Raw genomic sequence first — 16,242 nt, forward strand, 5'->3', positions numbered from 1 at the left:
AAGTCTATGGGCATTCCCAGACAATGCCCTGTTAGGGCACCCACACTAATACAATCCCTTTTATGCCCATATATGGAGATCCATGATGTCATCAATATTAAGCCCATATATGGGAATGTCCATATATGGACCTATTGTGTCAGTATCATGATAACCAGTGTGGTTTCTGTGACGCGAGTCATTAACTAAGTTGGTACAACATGGATCTCCATATGTGGAGCTGACTATCACCACCTGGATCTCCATATGAAGATCATGACACTGACCTTTTGAAACCCTGGATAGCCATACATGGGGAAGACTGGATCATCACCTAGATCTGCATATATGGAGCCGGCCAGCAACTCTACATCTGACCTCACAGACACCAGATTAATAGTTTAACTCGTGCTTCTTAATCCATTGAGACCTGGAACGCATCCATGTCACGTTAGCGTTTAACCACATTAACCATTAACTATGCCGTATTAAGAATTTCTACTGTTTAAGCGTGACCTTTCCCTTTAGGGCGTCTTACTGGTTAGTGTGTGTGTGTGTGCGTGCACGTGCGTGCATGGGTGGGGGGTGTGTTGGAGTCAAGCACTTGTAAGCACTTGACCCCTCCTGTGACCCAAGCAGGTCAGCGGCAGGTCATGCTACAAACTGATTAATGTTGCGTTCACATGGGCAGATTAAACTATGCAGTCTACCTTTCATTGTCAATGGAAGCCAGCGACATGATGTTGCAAAGACGCAACGATGTATCTGCTCCAAATAAACTCACAACACGTCTTTGCATCGTTTCATCTGCCCGTGTGAACGCACCAATGGGGACAGCCGGACAGACAGACAAAGCTCTGCCCGTGTGAACGCACCAATGGGGACAGCCGGACAAAGCTCTGCCCGTGTGAACACACCACTGGGGACAGCCGGACAGACAGACGTGCGTTGGAGTGGCTGCACCGCACAAAAAATACACTTTTGTGAAGTGACAGCTGCCCAGATTTTTGATGGCATATTGATGTGCTCATGTCTGTGAAAAATGAAATACATTTATTACAAGATGTACTTAAATCAGTGAGATGATGTTTTACATTGTCATTTACTGCCCCTATACAATCATTAAAGTCCACAGACTTGGCTGGAATAAAACTACATCATAATTTACCCAAAACAAACATTAAAGTCAAATCTTGGATGGCATGAATTACATAATTTTCCCTAAACAAACATTAAAGTTCATAGACTTGGCGAATTATATCATAATAATTCACCCTAAACAAACAAAAACGAGAAGGAAAGAGAAGCCCTATCTAGTCTAGAAAGAAAATTAGGCTTCACTTTCCATCTCGTTTGGATCTAGCCAAAGATAGATTGTGTGGGAGATGTGCCATTGGTTGAGAATGAGATGATGTATGATGACGTATGATAAGAGCGCCCCTCACTTCACACGGTGTGATTTCTTTTCTAAGCAATCTCGCCCTAATGGGCGAGGTCACATGCACGCATCCGCCTGGGTGACAGCAGACTATGGGCGAGTGCTGCTGGCGTTTTGGAATGGGGGGTCATATCAACATATCCGCCTGGGTGACAGCAGACTGCTGGGGCGAGTGCTGGCGCTTTTGCATGGGGGAGTCAGATCAACATATTATGGAAGCGTGTCTTGAGTGTACAGGGTTTGATGAGGGCCCAGGTAGGGTCAGCCTTAATTTTCGGGCCTGTTGAGAACTCTAGTTTTCACCGGCTGCCGGCTGCACTAATAACTTTGGGGCAGGCCCGTCTAGAGTTTGAATGGACAGATATCAGTCAAAAGGGAGACATCAAAGAGGAAGGATACCCATGTACCTGTCTAAATACTTCCTTAATGTCAACAAAGTCCAGCAGGTCACATTTTACATCAGGGATCTACATCACTGATGTCACGTGATGTCACGAGACCTGGGCACCATGGGGGCTTTCCCCATGTATGAAGATTTTAATATACACTGACTGACTGACGGACAAATAACGTACGATTTCATAGAAAATGCGACCTGTGGTCGTAAAAACAAAAAAGCTCATCTGGGAAAAATTATATGATGAATTGAACATGGTGGACCCTATTGTAATGCTTTATAGGTGTCGTCCACATGCAGTTAACAGTCTTGTACTGAGTTGTGCTTGAAATGATGATTTTTATTACCTCTATGATGAATTCCTGTTCTGTTCTTTGACTATATAGAAGTGTCTATTTGTACGTCTCTAAATGTTTTGATGAATTGAACATGGTGGACCCTCTTGTAATCAAGTGTAATGCTTAATTGGCTCTGCTGAGGAACCTGACATTTAAATTCATGAGCAGGCTGGATCGCTCATTGAATGGACTCATTGGACAGATGACAGACCCAGGCCGTAGTTCTGTAAGGTACACTTCTACCATCAGAGGACACTGGCATGAGTGCCTCACCTAGAGTAGTAACCTGTGGGGCTGGGTAAATGTACTGTATTTTTTTAATTCATTTTAATTCTCGTATATGTGATGTACTGTCTTACCTTGTGGGCCACGAGCCTGTAATAAAGTTTATATAATTGGGTCGTCCACTCACAGTTAACTTTTTTTCTTTTGTCTATTGAGTTTGTGCTTGAAATGTACTGTAATTCTGCAAACTGTTAATAAATATTTCAATCAATCAATCATATGATGGTGCACACTCTTGTACAGTAGGTGGCGGTATGCACCTTTACGTTGGTTGCGATCCGCCAATAAACTGAGAGAAGAAGAAGAAGAGACACTTTTGGCTACGGAGCGGCGGCGGCATACAGCGCTCCCTCCCAGCGTGTTTACATCATGTGTACTGTGTAGTGAATGAATGTGCGACTTGAAATGCTGGCATTTGTTGCATAGCTTAGAAACCTAGCTTGGTTGTAAGATTTAGTAAGGGTTTCACGAGTGCTGTAGTTACTTAATTGGCTTTGACTGTTAACTGCTCATTAGACAACGAAAACAGCTGTTTCGATAACGTGAGTCCACGAGCAACTAGCCAAAACAAGTAGAACCACCCACTGTAGCCAGTCATTCAGTCCCTGGCCAGGGGTTTGGCTGCGTCTGTTTTAGTATTTTGTCACATTCGCGCCCCATTTGACTGATAAAATGTCCGATGTGCAGAAGGAGTCGAGAAAACGCGGTAAGAAACGATATGGCGGCGGCGGCGGTCACGGTAAGCGGTATAAGGGGGGCTCCAGGGAGCTCGAGGTGGGCATGCAGGGGATCCTCATCACCTGCAACATGAACGAGAGGAAATGCACCGCCGAGGCGTTCAATCTGCTCAATGAATATGCTGACGAGCTCCACGGACCAGAGAAGGTACGTCTACCCGGGTAGACTATCCACTGCCTGTGGAAACATGTATTGTTGCAAATGGAGCCAAATGAACACTGTGGATGTCACGTGACCTAATTCATTAAAAAAAACTCTTGTGATCACAGTTTAACGAGGGGAGTAGCAGTGAAGAAGAGTGTGATGAAGATGATGTTGAGGCAGCATTGAAAAAGGAAGTGGCTCAGCTGAAGGCACGCAAAGGGAAGCAACAGAGGCGTTTCCAGGCGTTGGACAGTGGTGCAAACAATGTCATCTTCATCAGGACTCACAATCTGGGTATGTGATTCTATGAATGTGTAAGATGGAGGTGCTTATTTTGACCGGAAAAGGACCGGGTTCTTAAAACTCACAGTTCAGTAGGTACCAAATATGACATGATGTGACTTACTTGACTTAACCCATTTAGGACTGAAGGCGATTCTAAAAACGCCTTCTAAAGTTTTCGGAAAAACTTCGAATAGGCTATTTATTCAAAAATTACAAAAAATGTTATGCTGCTATATACTGTAGCCTGCATACCCTGCAAAAAGAACCCCAAAAGGGTCTCCCGTCCAGAAGGGTCAAAACACTAAAAGGGGTTCCCGTCCTGAATGGGTGTAAGAGAGTGATAAGAAATTCAGTTTGGCACATTTATTTGGTTCACAGTACCTGCAAAACATGCCATGTTGGCTATATAATAAGACCAGGAAAGCATCTGTGTCATTTTAGATTTGAGCTATATTATCTATACAATGGTTAGCTATTCAAAAATGGCAGATATACAAGTTCATAGCGTGTCACCTTGGATTATATATATTTTTTTTAAAGCAACATTTTGAACTCAAATCTTTGCTTCTTGGGAACAAAATATTTTGAGATGCAGGTCGGCGGCCAAATACATAATTATGGGGGTCTTTGACCTGAGTAACATAATTTTTTCAGAAACCCTTACCTGTTAGGATTTAGAAGACATTTTTAGAATCGGCCTCAGGTCTTAATGGCTTAAATTGTTGGCGAGAAAAGTGAAGAGACTGCTCTATTTGTCCTTCCAGAACCTGACAAGTTGGTGCATCATATCCTGTCTGACCTACACACCACCAAGAAGAAAAAGTCCCGCGTTATCCTCCGGATGCTTCCTGTAAGAGGCTGAAATGAATTAACAAACTCAACTTTGTTAATATGACAAAACTAAGCAGTTAAGATTTTGCCATTGCATGATGTGGAAAGGAAATTGATTGTAGCAGAATGTTTCTTGGAGGACCACAAAGTGGACAATTTTGACATCTTACTGTAATTTCTCTTTCACTGACCATCTCTAGGTGAGCGGAACATGCAAGGCCTTCCAGGAAGACATGGAGAAATACCTTGTTACTTTCCTCGAGCCCTGGTTCAAAACACCCAGCCACGCCACCTACCAGATTGCCTTCAAGGCCCGAAACAGCAGCCACAACAACAGAGAGGAGATCATCAAATCAATAGCAGGTACACTGCATAGGGCACATGTCTGCATCTCCCAAGAATTTATGTCCAATGCACTTTGTAAAAGTAAGCCACTTCTCAGGGGTCTTGGAAGTGATTAAAGGCTCATTCATAGTCTGGATTTTCGGTGGTGAAGTGACCACCGCATCGTTGGTGAGGTGACCACCGGAGCTGAAATAACGTTGAGCGGTGGTGAGTAAAAACAGAGAGAAGGGCTGGGGTGGTGGTTTGCTCTTCACCGCGGCTCGTGACGTCATGTTGTAGTTCGGTGGTCACCTCACCACCGAAAATCCAGACTATGAATGAACCATAACAGTGGTCCTTAAATGCTCTATTTGAGCACAACATTCGATTTCTTATATAGCGCTTTCATTTTAATTAATTATATCGTTAAAGTATTGAGTCTAGTTTGTTTGAATAGGCTCAGAACAGGCGCTTGCCATTATACTATCACATTTTTGATTACTCAAGCGTGCCCAATGCCTTAAAAGCACTTACATTCATCAATTGGAATATAAAAAATCACACCCGTGTGAAGTGAGGGGCGCTCTTATCATTATACATCTCATGAATGACTGAATTTATGTGATTGGTTAGCCGATTTGCATATGATGTAAATTTTCCCTTGTCAATGGCATTTAATGTTTGTGTTGCCACAAATTTAGGTCATATTTGAGGCACATATGACCTAATTTCTCCTTTCATTCATGAGACATTGAGTGCCCCTCAAAAGAAAAATGCAGTTTTTGAAATTGTCTTCAAGTTGACAGCGGGACACTTTCAAATTCCTTTTTTAAATGGACTCCTCATGCAGGTCTGGTGGGGAAGCTCAACCCAAAGAATAAGGTTGACCTGACCAACCCAGAGCTCACCATCATTGTGGAGGTCATCAAGACGGTGTGCTGTGTCAGCGTGGTCCACGACTATACATTGTATAGGAAGTACAATGTCCAAGAAGTGTTGAAAGAGGAAGTATCCAAACCTGACGTAGCCACCGCGAAAAAGGACGTGGAAACGACCGACCAGGAAGAGAAAAACGAAGCAGTGGTGCCAGAGCTAGAGAAGACCGCAAGTGAAGAAGTCAACGTGCCAAAGACTGACCAAGAAGCAAAGGATGGTAAAGAAGAGGAACAATAGGTCTATCGGGATCAGACAGAATAGCGTAATGTGACTGTCATATCATGAGTTTGATTTTAACCACTTAAACCCTATGTACTTTGATGTATGTCAAAATGGCTGATTTACAAGCTCGCAGCACAGCGTGTTGTGAACTTGTAGACTAGACTGGCTATTTTTGTCACGTTCAACCGTTTTTGTTGAATGTTCACCTATTATGACAGGCCCAGGCCAGAATAGGGAAACCAAATTCATGTGGTTAAACCACCTTTTGGTTAAATCATGGAGATGTAATATTTGTTAACTCCTTAAGAACCAAGTCGGCTTTACATGCGCCATCATTTTGTTGTGTAGTTACGTTGACAACTGACAATTTCTTTCTCCTTTTTCTGAGTTTTAGATCTACTGTTCTTCATTTTAAGGATTGCCGGATTAGCGGTTTTATTTAGGTTGGATGAACTGGTGTATTTGTTGTGATATTCTCCAAGTCAAATGCATTGCATTTGTTATTTTAGTTTTTGTAGAAGTGTTTTTCATAATTACAGCGTAATTAAAGTTGCCTGTGTGTTTGACTATCTTTGTTATTCATTTTTGTATAATGGAAAGTACAGCAGAATGTGACCCCTATGAGTCAGGAGAGAAATGGCATGTTTTGTGACAGATGCAAATGTCGTCCAGTGCATATTACACGTTAAAAATGTGATCTTTTTTAAAACTGACCCATGTAGGTTTCTCAACATGGTCACGGTGCAATGAACTTATACAAAGAGTGTCATAAATTTACTACGAATGCTTAAACTACATAAACAAGATTGAGCCTATGGTTTCCCTGCACAAGATGGGCTTAAGCCTTGGGTCTTATTGTAGAGAGATGACAGACATGGTGCAAAGAAAGGTCTCTCAACCCATATACACAGGACACATTCTACATTAAGTAATGTATTCTTCAGTGCTCATTAGAGTCGATTATCAGGGCTGCGCTAACCCACCATCATTATCTGCTATGCCCCTATAAAACTCACAAATTAGATTGCCACTCCATTTCATGTGCCCCAATCAATGTGACCTGTGTGAAGCCAACCTCCATAACGACTCATTTATGGTGGCATGATAATGATATACTGCATTATGACACACAAGCAATTCACCATCTTTTTATGGTGAATTGCTTTTGAATGGTTTCCGTAAGCCCTTAAAGGGATATTTCACTTTAAAAAAACTTTTGATAATTTTATCATCTACTCAGTCCTATGTGAACACCTTTTTTAGGTTGCTTGATGCAGTTATTAGATATTTGATATTCATTTTAGCTGCCTCGCCCCCTTCCTATACAAACCCATTATAACTTCAAACTATTTTAACCAGCATAGATTCATCAAAAACACCCAACCTTTTTTCTGTTGACTGATATTTTCCTTCTAATACGTGAGGTGGCTGTGGTTCTTCATTTACTGTATTCATTTATTTTTAATAATTATTTTTGATTTTTGTGGTGCTGGAGGAGGTTCTTTTCCAAAAGAATGATTACAAATAAATAAACAGTAGGCCCTAAATGAAAAACCACGGCCCCCACACTCAAAGGTTGAGTGTTTTTGATGAATCTATCATGGTTAAAATGGACTTTGATAGAGTGCTGAAGTCCTGACGTCACTCACTCATCCCCTGGTTCACGGAAGTACTTTCTCTATGGAGAATAACATTGGGTCATCTTAAAATCGTCTCATAAGCATTGTGGTACAAAATTAAACAGTCTCTGCGAAATTGTTGGGGAGGTGGCTCTGAATCTTTTACGACCGCCAGTCAGTCATATTTGATACAGACTGTTTCTTTTGAAAGTGAAATATCCTTTTAACATGTACTGAGCTCTGAGCACAGCTCAGGTAACTAAATCCAGTAACAAAGCTGATCTTTCAGATCATGGCTTTTCTCAAATCTATGATGGTTTTCTAGCTACATCTAATGTTTGGTATACATTGAGAATGCATTGGGCGTTTAAGTTAAATAACTCCGAAACTACAAATCATTTAAAAGTAAAAAGTTCCAGCATGTGTCTCCACAGTAAGCTGAATTATAAAAAGTGTGAATGGAGTATCTAGGTGAAAGTGCTTTTTTGACGTGCCAATATCTGCCATTGAGCCCCATTGTGAATTTCTCAAATTTGAAAGCACTATATTTCTAAAACTATGAAACATTTCAAAGATTTATTTTCAGGCAAACATGTCCACCGTAAGATGAACCTAAATAGGTTTTAATGGGGTTTCTAGGTGTAAGTATGTAGGACTAGTAGCATGCCAAAGTTTGTGCTATTGCCATTGAGAATGCATTGGGCGTTTAAGTTAAATACGGGGGGGACATATTTTGACAGCATAATTTCTCCCAATTCCAAAGCCCCCCCAGGTACATTATATATTTAAACTATTTTCAGCAATGGTACACTTATTTTTTCAGTGGGTAGATCTTGTTGAGCTGGTCATTTTGAAAGTAGATCTCACGTCATAAATGTGTGGGCACCCCTGGTATAGACTGATATGATATACTACTTTTGTTTTTATAATGGTACATTTTAGAACATTTGAATAGCCGTTTGTTGCTAGCTACATTTGAAAAGAGAACAAAAATACTATTAATTTATGTTTTAGTTAAACACTGGACATGTCTAATTGAATCTCTGTGGGGGCACCAAAGTTCCCTGCTTCCATAACGCGCACGCACGCACGCACGCACGCACGCACGCACGCACGCACGCACGCACGCACGCACGCACGCACACACACACACACACACACACACACACACACACACACACACACACACACACACACTGTACACTCGTTCAGGTCTTAAATGTCAGGCCTGTGAAACAATGACATCCACAGGCGCACAGTCCCAGGGGTCAGAATTAGCATCCATTGCACTAGCTCCATATCTGACCTTTATGAATGGTTAAGTAGTGCTCTCCAGGGTCTCATTTGTCTCCCCTTACCAAAACGCTGGCTTCAGCCTGTGTCTGTAGAATTCACGCTCACTTTAGAATGACAACTAGCCTGGGGTCAGAATACCAGGCTTTTATTTGAGCCCCAGACCATAACTGGATGCCAGGAGTTGCATTTCATTCAGATAGGCTTTAGTAATCACAGTAGGATTATCGCTCAGTCATCTCCCACAAGAATGTGTTATCAGCATCATCAATGCAGGGGAAAGACTTTATTGTGACCTTCACCATAATCAAATGCCATTTCTTATATATCCCTGGACTTGAACTCTGACAGAATAAGCGGTTAAATGCTATTTCTTAGCCTTTATAGCTACAGCACACGCACACGCACACACACACACACACACACACACACACACACACACACACACACACACACACACACACACACACACACACACACACACACACACACACACACTGAATAGGATTCAGTAATAAATGCAAAATGCTTATCAACCCTCTACAGCCTCTGTCAGCTTGCCACTATTAGCTGTTACCCAGACAAATCCACAGGTAAACATAAATTGCTCATATATAGATTGCAAACATTCCTGCAGAATGGGAAGAATCCTCTTGACGGATTTGGTTGATTGGGATGGGAAGAGATTTACTTGAAATGTAATAGGGCCACTAATGTTGTGAAATTAGTTTTCTTAATATAGCTGGTAAAAGGCCGGTGGCTGTTTGAATGTAAATTGTTTATTTTTAGTTTGGAATATGGATTGGAGAAGGTGGAAAACAACAAGTAGAGAATGAGAGGTTGGTTTTAGAAAGCAAAGCAATAAAAATATACATTTTGAAAGATGGAATCATGAGCAGCAAGATGGAAAGTGGCTGCAAGAAGCTTTAGCACACATTAACAAAAGTAGTATATACATGAGAAACTCACTCATTCATTCAAATCACTTGTATAAACCTAGCTGTGCCTGCAGTACTTTCCATATCAATGGAGATTGTATGGCTTTGGCACAGCGAGAAACATTTTAGCATAATGTGATCTGAATGAAGAACCTTGACAATTAGTCAGATAGGAGAGGAAAGCCAGAAGGATAGTATTTGGGGAAGTTGAACAGAAGAACAGAAAAGAGGACAGGAGAAGAGGTTATACGATAGGTGGAACTGGGACACCAGCCGTGTGACTCTTATAAGCTTTTTACTTTTCTTTCTGTGTCTCTTTAATGAACTAGTGTTTCTGCACTATTGAGACTGTGATCTTGTAAGGCTAAGAAGAGAACTATGAACACTCCTAATATAATAGCATCCATTTAATTATTCACTTAGGGAACATCAGCAGTCTTTGACCTAATGTCTAAAATATTATACATATGTTTGAATAGCATGCCTGTCATGAGAGGGAAGTTCAGGGAACAATAAATGTTTGTGACATTGTTCATGTACCGTATTTAAGGTGCACTGTGGGTGACTTGGGAAAGTAACAGAATCAGTCATTAATTATACTAGTCTTTATTCTATTCCAATATTTCAGAATCCTACTCAATTACAATTAATATTAGTATATTCCACTACTATTGTTCTTGCGGTAGAGTCAGCTCAGCTGTCATACTAGACTGTGAACATGATTGTGACACTTAGTAATTGTCAGATGTATGAAACACAGACTGGCTACACAAAAGGATATACAACATTAACAGGATTGGGGATGGTAGAGAGACCAGCTGTCTGAAGTACCAGAGAAGAAAAGTGGAGTGAACATGAGTCAGAGCAAAATAAGAGAGGGATGCAGTAGACGCTTCACTGAAAGAGACAAGATGATTTCTTCTTATTTCATCCAGGCAAGTTCACACAGAAGACTTTTTATTTACAGCAATGGTCTAAATTTGCCTAAACACAGCGGTTAAGGCAACATCAAACACTCCAGGCACAGCAGGGGGCTTCTGGTCGCCAGCTTGGAGATGGGTGGTGTGTGGGTGTGCATTTGCGTGTATAGTTTTTGTAGCGCTAATAATCCAACCGTACTGAGAGCAGTGGATGGGGGCACTTTTCATGTCCTATATTTATTCAATTTTCATATGTACACATAGACGGGCACGCACTCCTCAACAGAGGTTCCTTTGATGCTTGTCGATACCGCTGCGTGATGATGTCATACGACAGAGAGCAAGGCAGGGAGGGATGATCAAAGGGGAGAGGGAGGGATGAAGAGGAGGGAGGAGAGGATATCCAAGACAACAACGGGACAAAGATGGCGACCGCTTCCACTATGGGACGTCCACCAGTGTCCAGGCCGCTGCGTCATCAGGATGAACCCTGTCCGCGATCTAGCCACGTTTGCCGCACCTGCTTTCTCAGGACCATCACCTTGACACACTGGAGCCACCAAGCCACCATCAGCCACCTCTGTCACCGGACTAGCACGGTAAGACCTCCCGTCTACCTCCACCTCTTCTCCGCTGCCGCTACAACCGTCAACCTCCTACGCTCCCGTTGTCTGTTTTTTTTTTATCACTTCGTCCCCAGCATTTATCATGTTTTGCCATTCCCACTAATAACACATTTTCTCTCTCTTTTTTCCCTTTCTTTTACTCCATCCTTTCATCATGGTCCTTTTGGCTTTTAAGGCCTCTCTTGGCCATCAAAGGCAGCACATCAATTGCTTTGACTCCCAAGTGTGTGTGTGTGTGTGTGTGTGTGTGTGTGTGTGTGTGTGTGTGTGTGTGTGTGTGTGTGTGTGTGTGTGTGTGTGTGTGTGAGAGAGAGAGAGGAGTGGAAAAAAAGAAAACACATCGTATCAAAGATCAAGACACGCTTTCATCCCTGATTTTGGCCTTGCTTGAGTTTTCCATTGCATCCTCCATCCACCCTTCATTTCCCCTTGTTTGAGGCTACAGATCGCCTCAGAACCCATCAACATTTTCTCCCGACCCTCTACGTCTACGGTCCAAATTCCTCATTCACTGAAATTTTTAATCGGGCGCTTTTGTGGGGAAATGGACGCAAAGACATTTTCTTTTCTCTCTCTCGCTCTCTTTGAGAATATTCTCCAGCTTGCTGCATGGCTACAGGGCCAGAGCTCTCCCCTATGATGACAATACGTGAAACAATATTTGAATAAGCAGCAGGAGGGCAGCCAGCTAATCCACTGTGGCTAATCCAGTATTGGTAGAGGCCATATTGCTAGCTGGTGTATTCAACCCCATCACAATACACATCAGCAGGATGCCATGGCAGATATACTGACACTCCTTTGCTACAGGCATGGCTGAGAATGGCCAGCAGATGGATGGATGGATGGATGGATGGATGGATGGATGGATGGATGGATGCATGCATCCATCCATCCATGGATGGATGGAGGGAAAGATTCGGACAGATAGACGGATGGACGGATGGATCATCATGGGTTGGTTGGTTGATGGGTTGGAGACCTCTTACATGCTGTGGTCTCTATTTTCCTTAATGTCAAATAATCGTAGAATTAGAGGAGTAGGGGACTACCCTAGACTTAGAGACGAGTCAACGTTTCTTTATGAATGTACAGTGAATAAGACCAGAAAACCAAGATATTAACATATGGCACATGTAATCAAGGGTCCACAGTATGGGATCATTCATTCCTGTTGTTTTTTATTTGTTTATTTAATTGCAACTGAACCAAAAAAATCACCCGTCTCCTGTCAATACGGTACTTTAAAAGAGCAGAGGTCTGTTTCTCTTTCAAGAGGTGTATAATGAAGATTTCACTCTCTCTGTGAGGATCTAAATGGGTCATTGTGTTGGAGGAGGCCCCGAAGAGATAAGCCTGTTTCTGACAGGCCTCTGTACAGACGCCTAAATCTGCTCTGGCAGCTGGAACAATGAACCCCAGAGCTGGACCGACATACAGACAAAAAAATGCATCTCCCTAGTCTTAACAATCAACTCAAGAATTGGAAATACACTTTTTAACAGGAAATGGCTATGTTGTGTGTATACTACCTTTGCTTGAGTAATAATGTATAAATAATATTTCTCAACCATACTGAGTCAGTGAGTGAGAGCAGCCGTGGGTAGACCATAAAACCCCGTCACCGGATCAGCAACATAATAGTTAAATATTATCTATATTATTGTGTGTAATACAAGATTACTTATATTCCAGTGACTCAAAAAGGGACATAACATGCAGGAATAAAATGCAGGTGACATTAATAATGATAGAAGGCAGAACAAGCTAATGTTGCTGTTTGGAAAATCAATCAAAAATCAAGTTCAGGTAATTTAATTGTTTACTGAATCTTGACTGATATATATAATATATAATATAATTTATTATTCCCTGTTGGCTTTATCTTTGAATTGTGTCCCCTCTCACTATAAAGTAGTGCTTGGCCTTTAAATGTCTTTATAAATACCTGTATAATAAGTAGGCTATATGTTCACCAAAAACACAATCATTAAATAAAAGATGACGTTTATTATTATGGATGGATGGATGGCTGGATAGGTAGGAAGGAAGGAAGGTAGGTATGTAGGTAGATCGACATGATAGTCAAATAGAGAGCTAGTCAGATAGATACAGTCAGATAGACAGATAGACAGACAGACAAACAAACATAGACAGATAGTAAGATAATATAAAACAATCTACCACATAGTCCAGGTGTGTTGGTGCCTCCCCTGGGTTGTGACCTTTCCTTCCTTCCTTGCCTTATAGACCTATAGGAGACAGACGCGCACACACACACACACACACACACACACACACACACACACACACACACACACACACACACACACACACACACACACACACACACACACACACACACACACACACACACACACACACAGACACACACACACACACATTATAGATTCATAAGCACCAACATGCCCCCAACCCTTCCTCACCAAGACATCACAAAAGGTTAAGGTAATCTACCTCAGTATTCTCCTCTCTCTCTGTCTCGATCTCTGTGTGGCACAGCAACAATAGCAAAACTACCATAGAGTGTGTGTGTGTGTGTGTGTGTGTGTGCGCGCGTGTGTGTGTTGACCATTGCAGGGGTAAACAAAAGAGATATGAATTAATTTACATAATGAAGTGCTCCTACATATGCCAATCAAACGGACTGTACATTTCATCATTATTTTCTGAAGCCACAAACATTCCTACCTGTCATTCTGCCTCCTTAAAAAGTGCTCTGTTTCGGCTTTCCCTCCGCTACAATGCCTAATGTTGGTCTTTCCACTGTCTAGGTGCGGGTTACTATGGCAACATGGTCCATCCAGGAGTGTACACCTACAGTGGCATGTGCCTGGATCTCACCAGAGCCACCCGATCCCCCATGCACTCTCCGCCTGGGACAGCTAGCTTGGAAGGCTTGCTGGAGGTCTGGTTAATTGTCTTGTTGAGTTTGCAAGTGCACATTTTAGACAGCATTAATAATATTGGATGTTGGGGTTAGGTCAATTAAGTTTACCACATTGCATGATCCTACCACAGCAGCGTCAGCCACTGATAAACCAAATGTTTAATTCATACTCAGTCTAACGATGGTGTCGCTCACCGAAAATAGCAGATCTACAAGCTCACAACATGTCGCGACTCGCGACACATCACACAACAGAGTATAAATCAAGCTTAAGTGTAGGCCTACGTATAATGTTTTTTTGTTGCTTTCACCTTTATTTTATATTTTTTATGGAGGGACAGACAGTAGGCTGACAGGAAATGGGGAGTGACATGCAGTAAAGGCCGTCGGGATCGGGAGTCGAACCCACGGCACACTGCCAGACTGGATTACCAGCCAAGGTGCCTGGACCACTGAGCCACGGCCCAGGCCCTATGTATAATTTATATACATAGTTTGCTCCCAAGAAAATGATGAAAAGGTAGCCTAACGCTACACAAACTACACACATTGGGGCGCAGGCCAGGCCTACCTGGCAATCCATGGTTATTGTGCATCAATATGTCCCCAGTGTTGCCCAAACATGGCTCCAGACTGGCCTCCAAATTAATCCCATAGCCTGGAGGGACAGTAAGATCTGTGATTATGAATTCTCAATTTCTCACACACACACACACACACACACACACACACACACACACACACACACAAAATGGTAAAGGGTGCATTTATATAGCACCTTTATCCAAGGCGCTTTACATAGATTGTGCATTACATTCACCCATTCACACACATTCATACACCAATGGCGGAGGAAACCATGCAAGGCATCAACCTGCACATCAGGAGCAATTAGGGGTTCAGTGTCTTGCTCAAGGACACTTCGACGCTAACTCTGGGGGAGCCCGGGTTCGAACTGGCAACCATGCGGTTACCATCCAGCCACTCTACCCCTGAGCCAACACCGCCCCTAACCTCACTCACTCACACACACACACACACACACACACACACACACACACACACACACACACACACACACACACACACACACACACACACACACACACACACACACACACACACACACACACACACACACACACACACACACACACACACACACACACACACACACACACACACGGCCTTCACTGCATGTCCTCCCCCCCATTTCCCATTTCCTGTCAGCCTACTGTCTGTCCATCCCTATACTATAAGGTCCCTCCAGAAAAAAATACAAAATAAAGGCGAAAGCCACAAAAAAAAGGAGAAAAAAAAGCAGTGGCTACAAGGAGGTAGTAGCCTATATGGGACATTAATCAAATAAGTCTAATTGGATTTGTTCTCAGCTAAATAAAAGACCTATAGCCTGTTTTATCTTCACTTCACAACAACAAACAAAACAAGAAAAACAATAACATTTTCATTTGTTATGAGTAGCATATAAATCTTTATAAATCTTTGCAGCAATCTTTTGCAGTCACTTTTGGGATAATTAGCAGCATTTTATCTAAAAAAAGCCTCATATTTAAAATGTGTTTCTGTTTGTGTGCAGCAGTAGGTCTATGTCAGAGCAGAGGTCCATCAGAGAACTCAATGGTAGCATGATAGCCCTTACTTAGTGTGGTTGTATTGCATTGGCTAACCTTCTTTTATCGCAATGTTCAGTTCACAAATGTTGCTGTTGTGTTCGTTCATTGTTTTTTGTTACAGTTTTTTTGTCATTGGTCAATGGTCATGTTTTCAAACTCACTTTGGGAGCCTATTATGTAATCTCTCTCTCTCTCTCTCTCTCTCTCACGCACGCACGCAGGTACAGCTTCAAGCTCGATGCCACTGATTGACAGCCTGCAGTTGGCGCGTGACAAGCAGAATAGTCAGCTGGCAGCGGTATGCGCTCGCTCTGCCCTGTCAGTCACTCCGCCATCGGAGATGAGAGATGGATGGGTGATCTCAATCCCAAATCCCAACACCTG

The 16,242-nt window shown here is 42.3% G+C and overlaps 1 protein-coding gene across 1 annotated transcript; it reads left to right on the forward strand.

The window, feature by feature from the left end:
• The first annotated feature begins 2,722 nt into the window (after positions 1–2,722).
• Positions 2,723–6,484, forward strand: thumpd1 (THUMP domain containing 1). Its single transcript, XM_079498856.1, has 5 exons — positions 2,723–3,322; positions 3,445–3,613; positions 4,369–4,454; positions 4,636–4,798; positions 5,610–6,484. Exons 1-5 carry the CDS (start codon positions 3,110–3,112, stop codon positions 5,930–5,932), a joined length of 954 nt encoding a protein of 317 aa, XP_079354982.1. The 5' UTR covers positions 2,723–3,109; the 3' UTR covers positions 5,933–6,484.
• Positions 6,485–16,242: the final 9,758 nt, after the last annotated feature.

Source organism: Electrona antarctica, assembly GCF_951216825.1.
Source record: "Electrona antarctica genome assembly, chromosome: 4".
Taxonomy (NCBI): domain Eukaryota; kingdom Metazoa; phylum Chordata; class Actinopteri; order Myctophiformes; family Myctophidae; genus Electrona; species Electrona antarctica.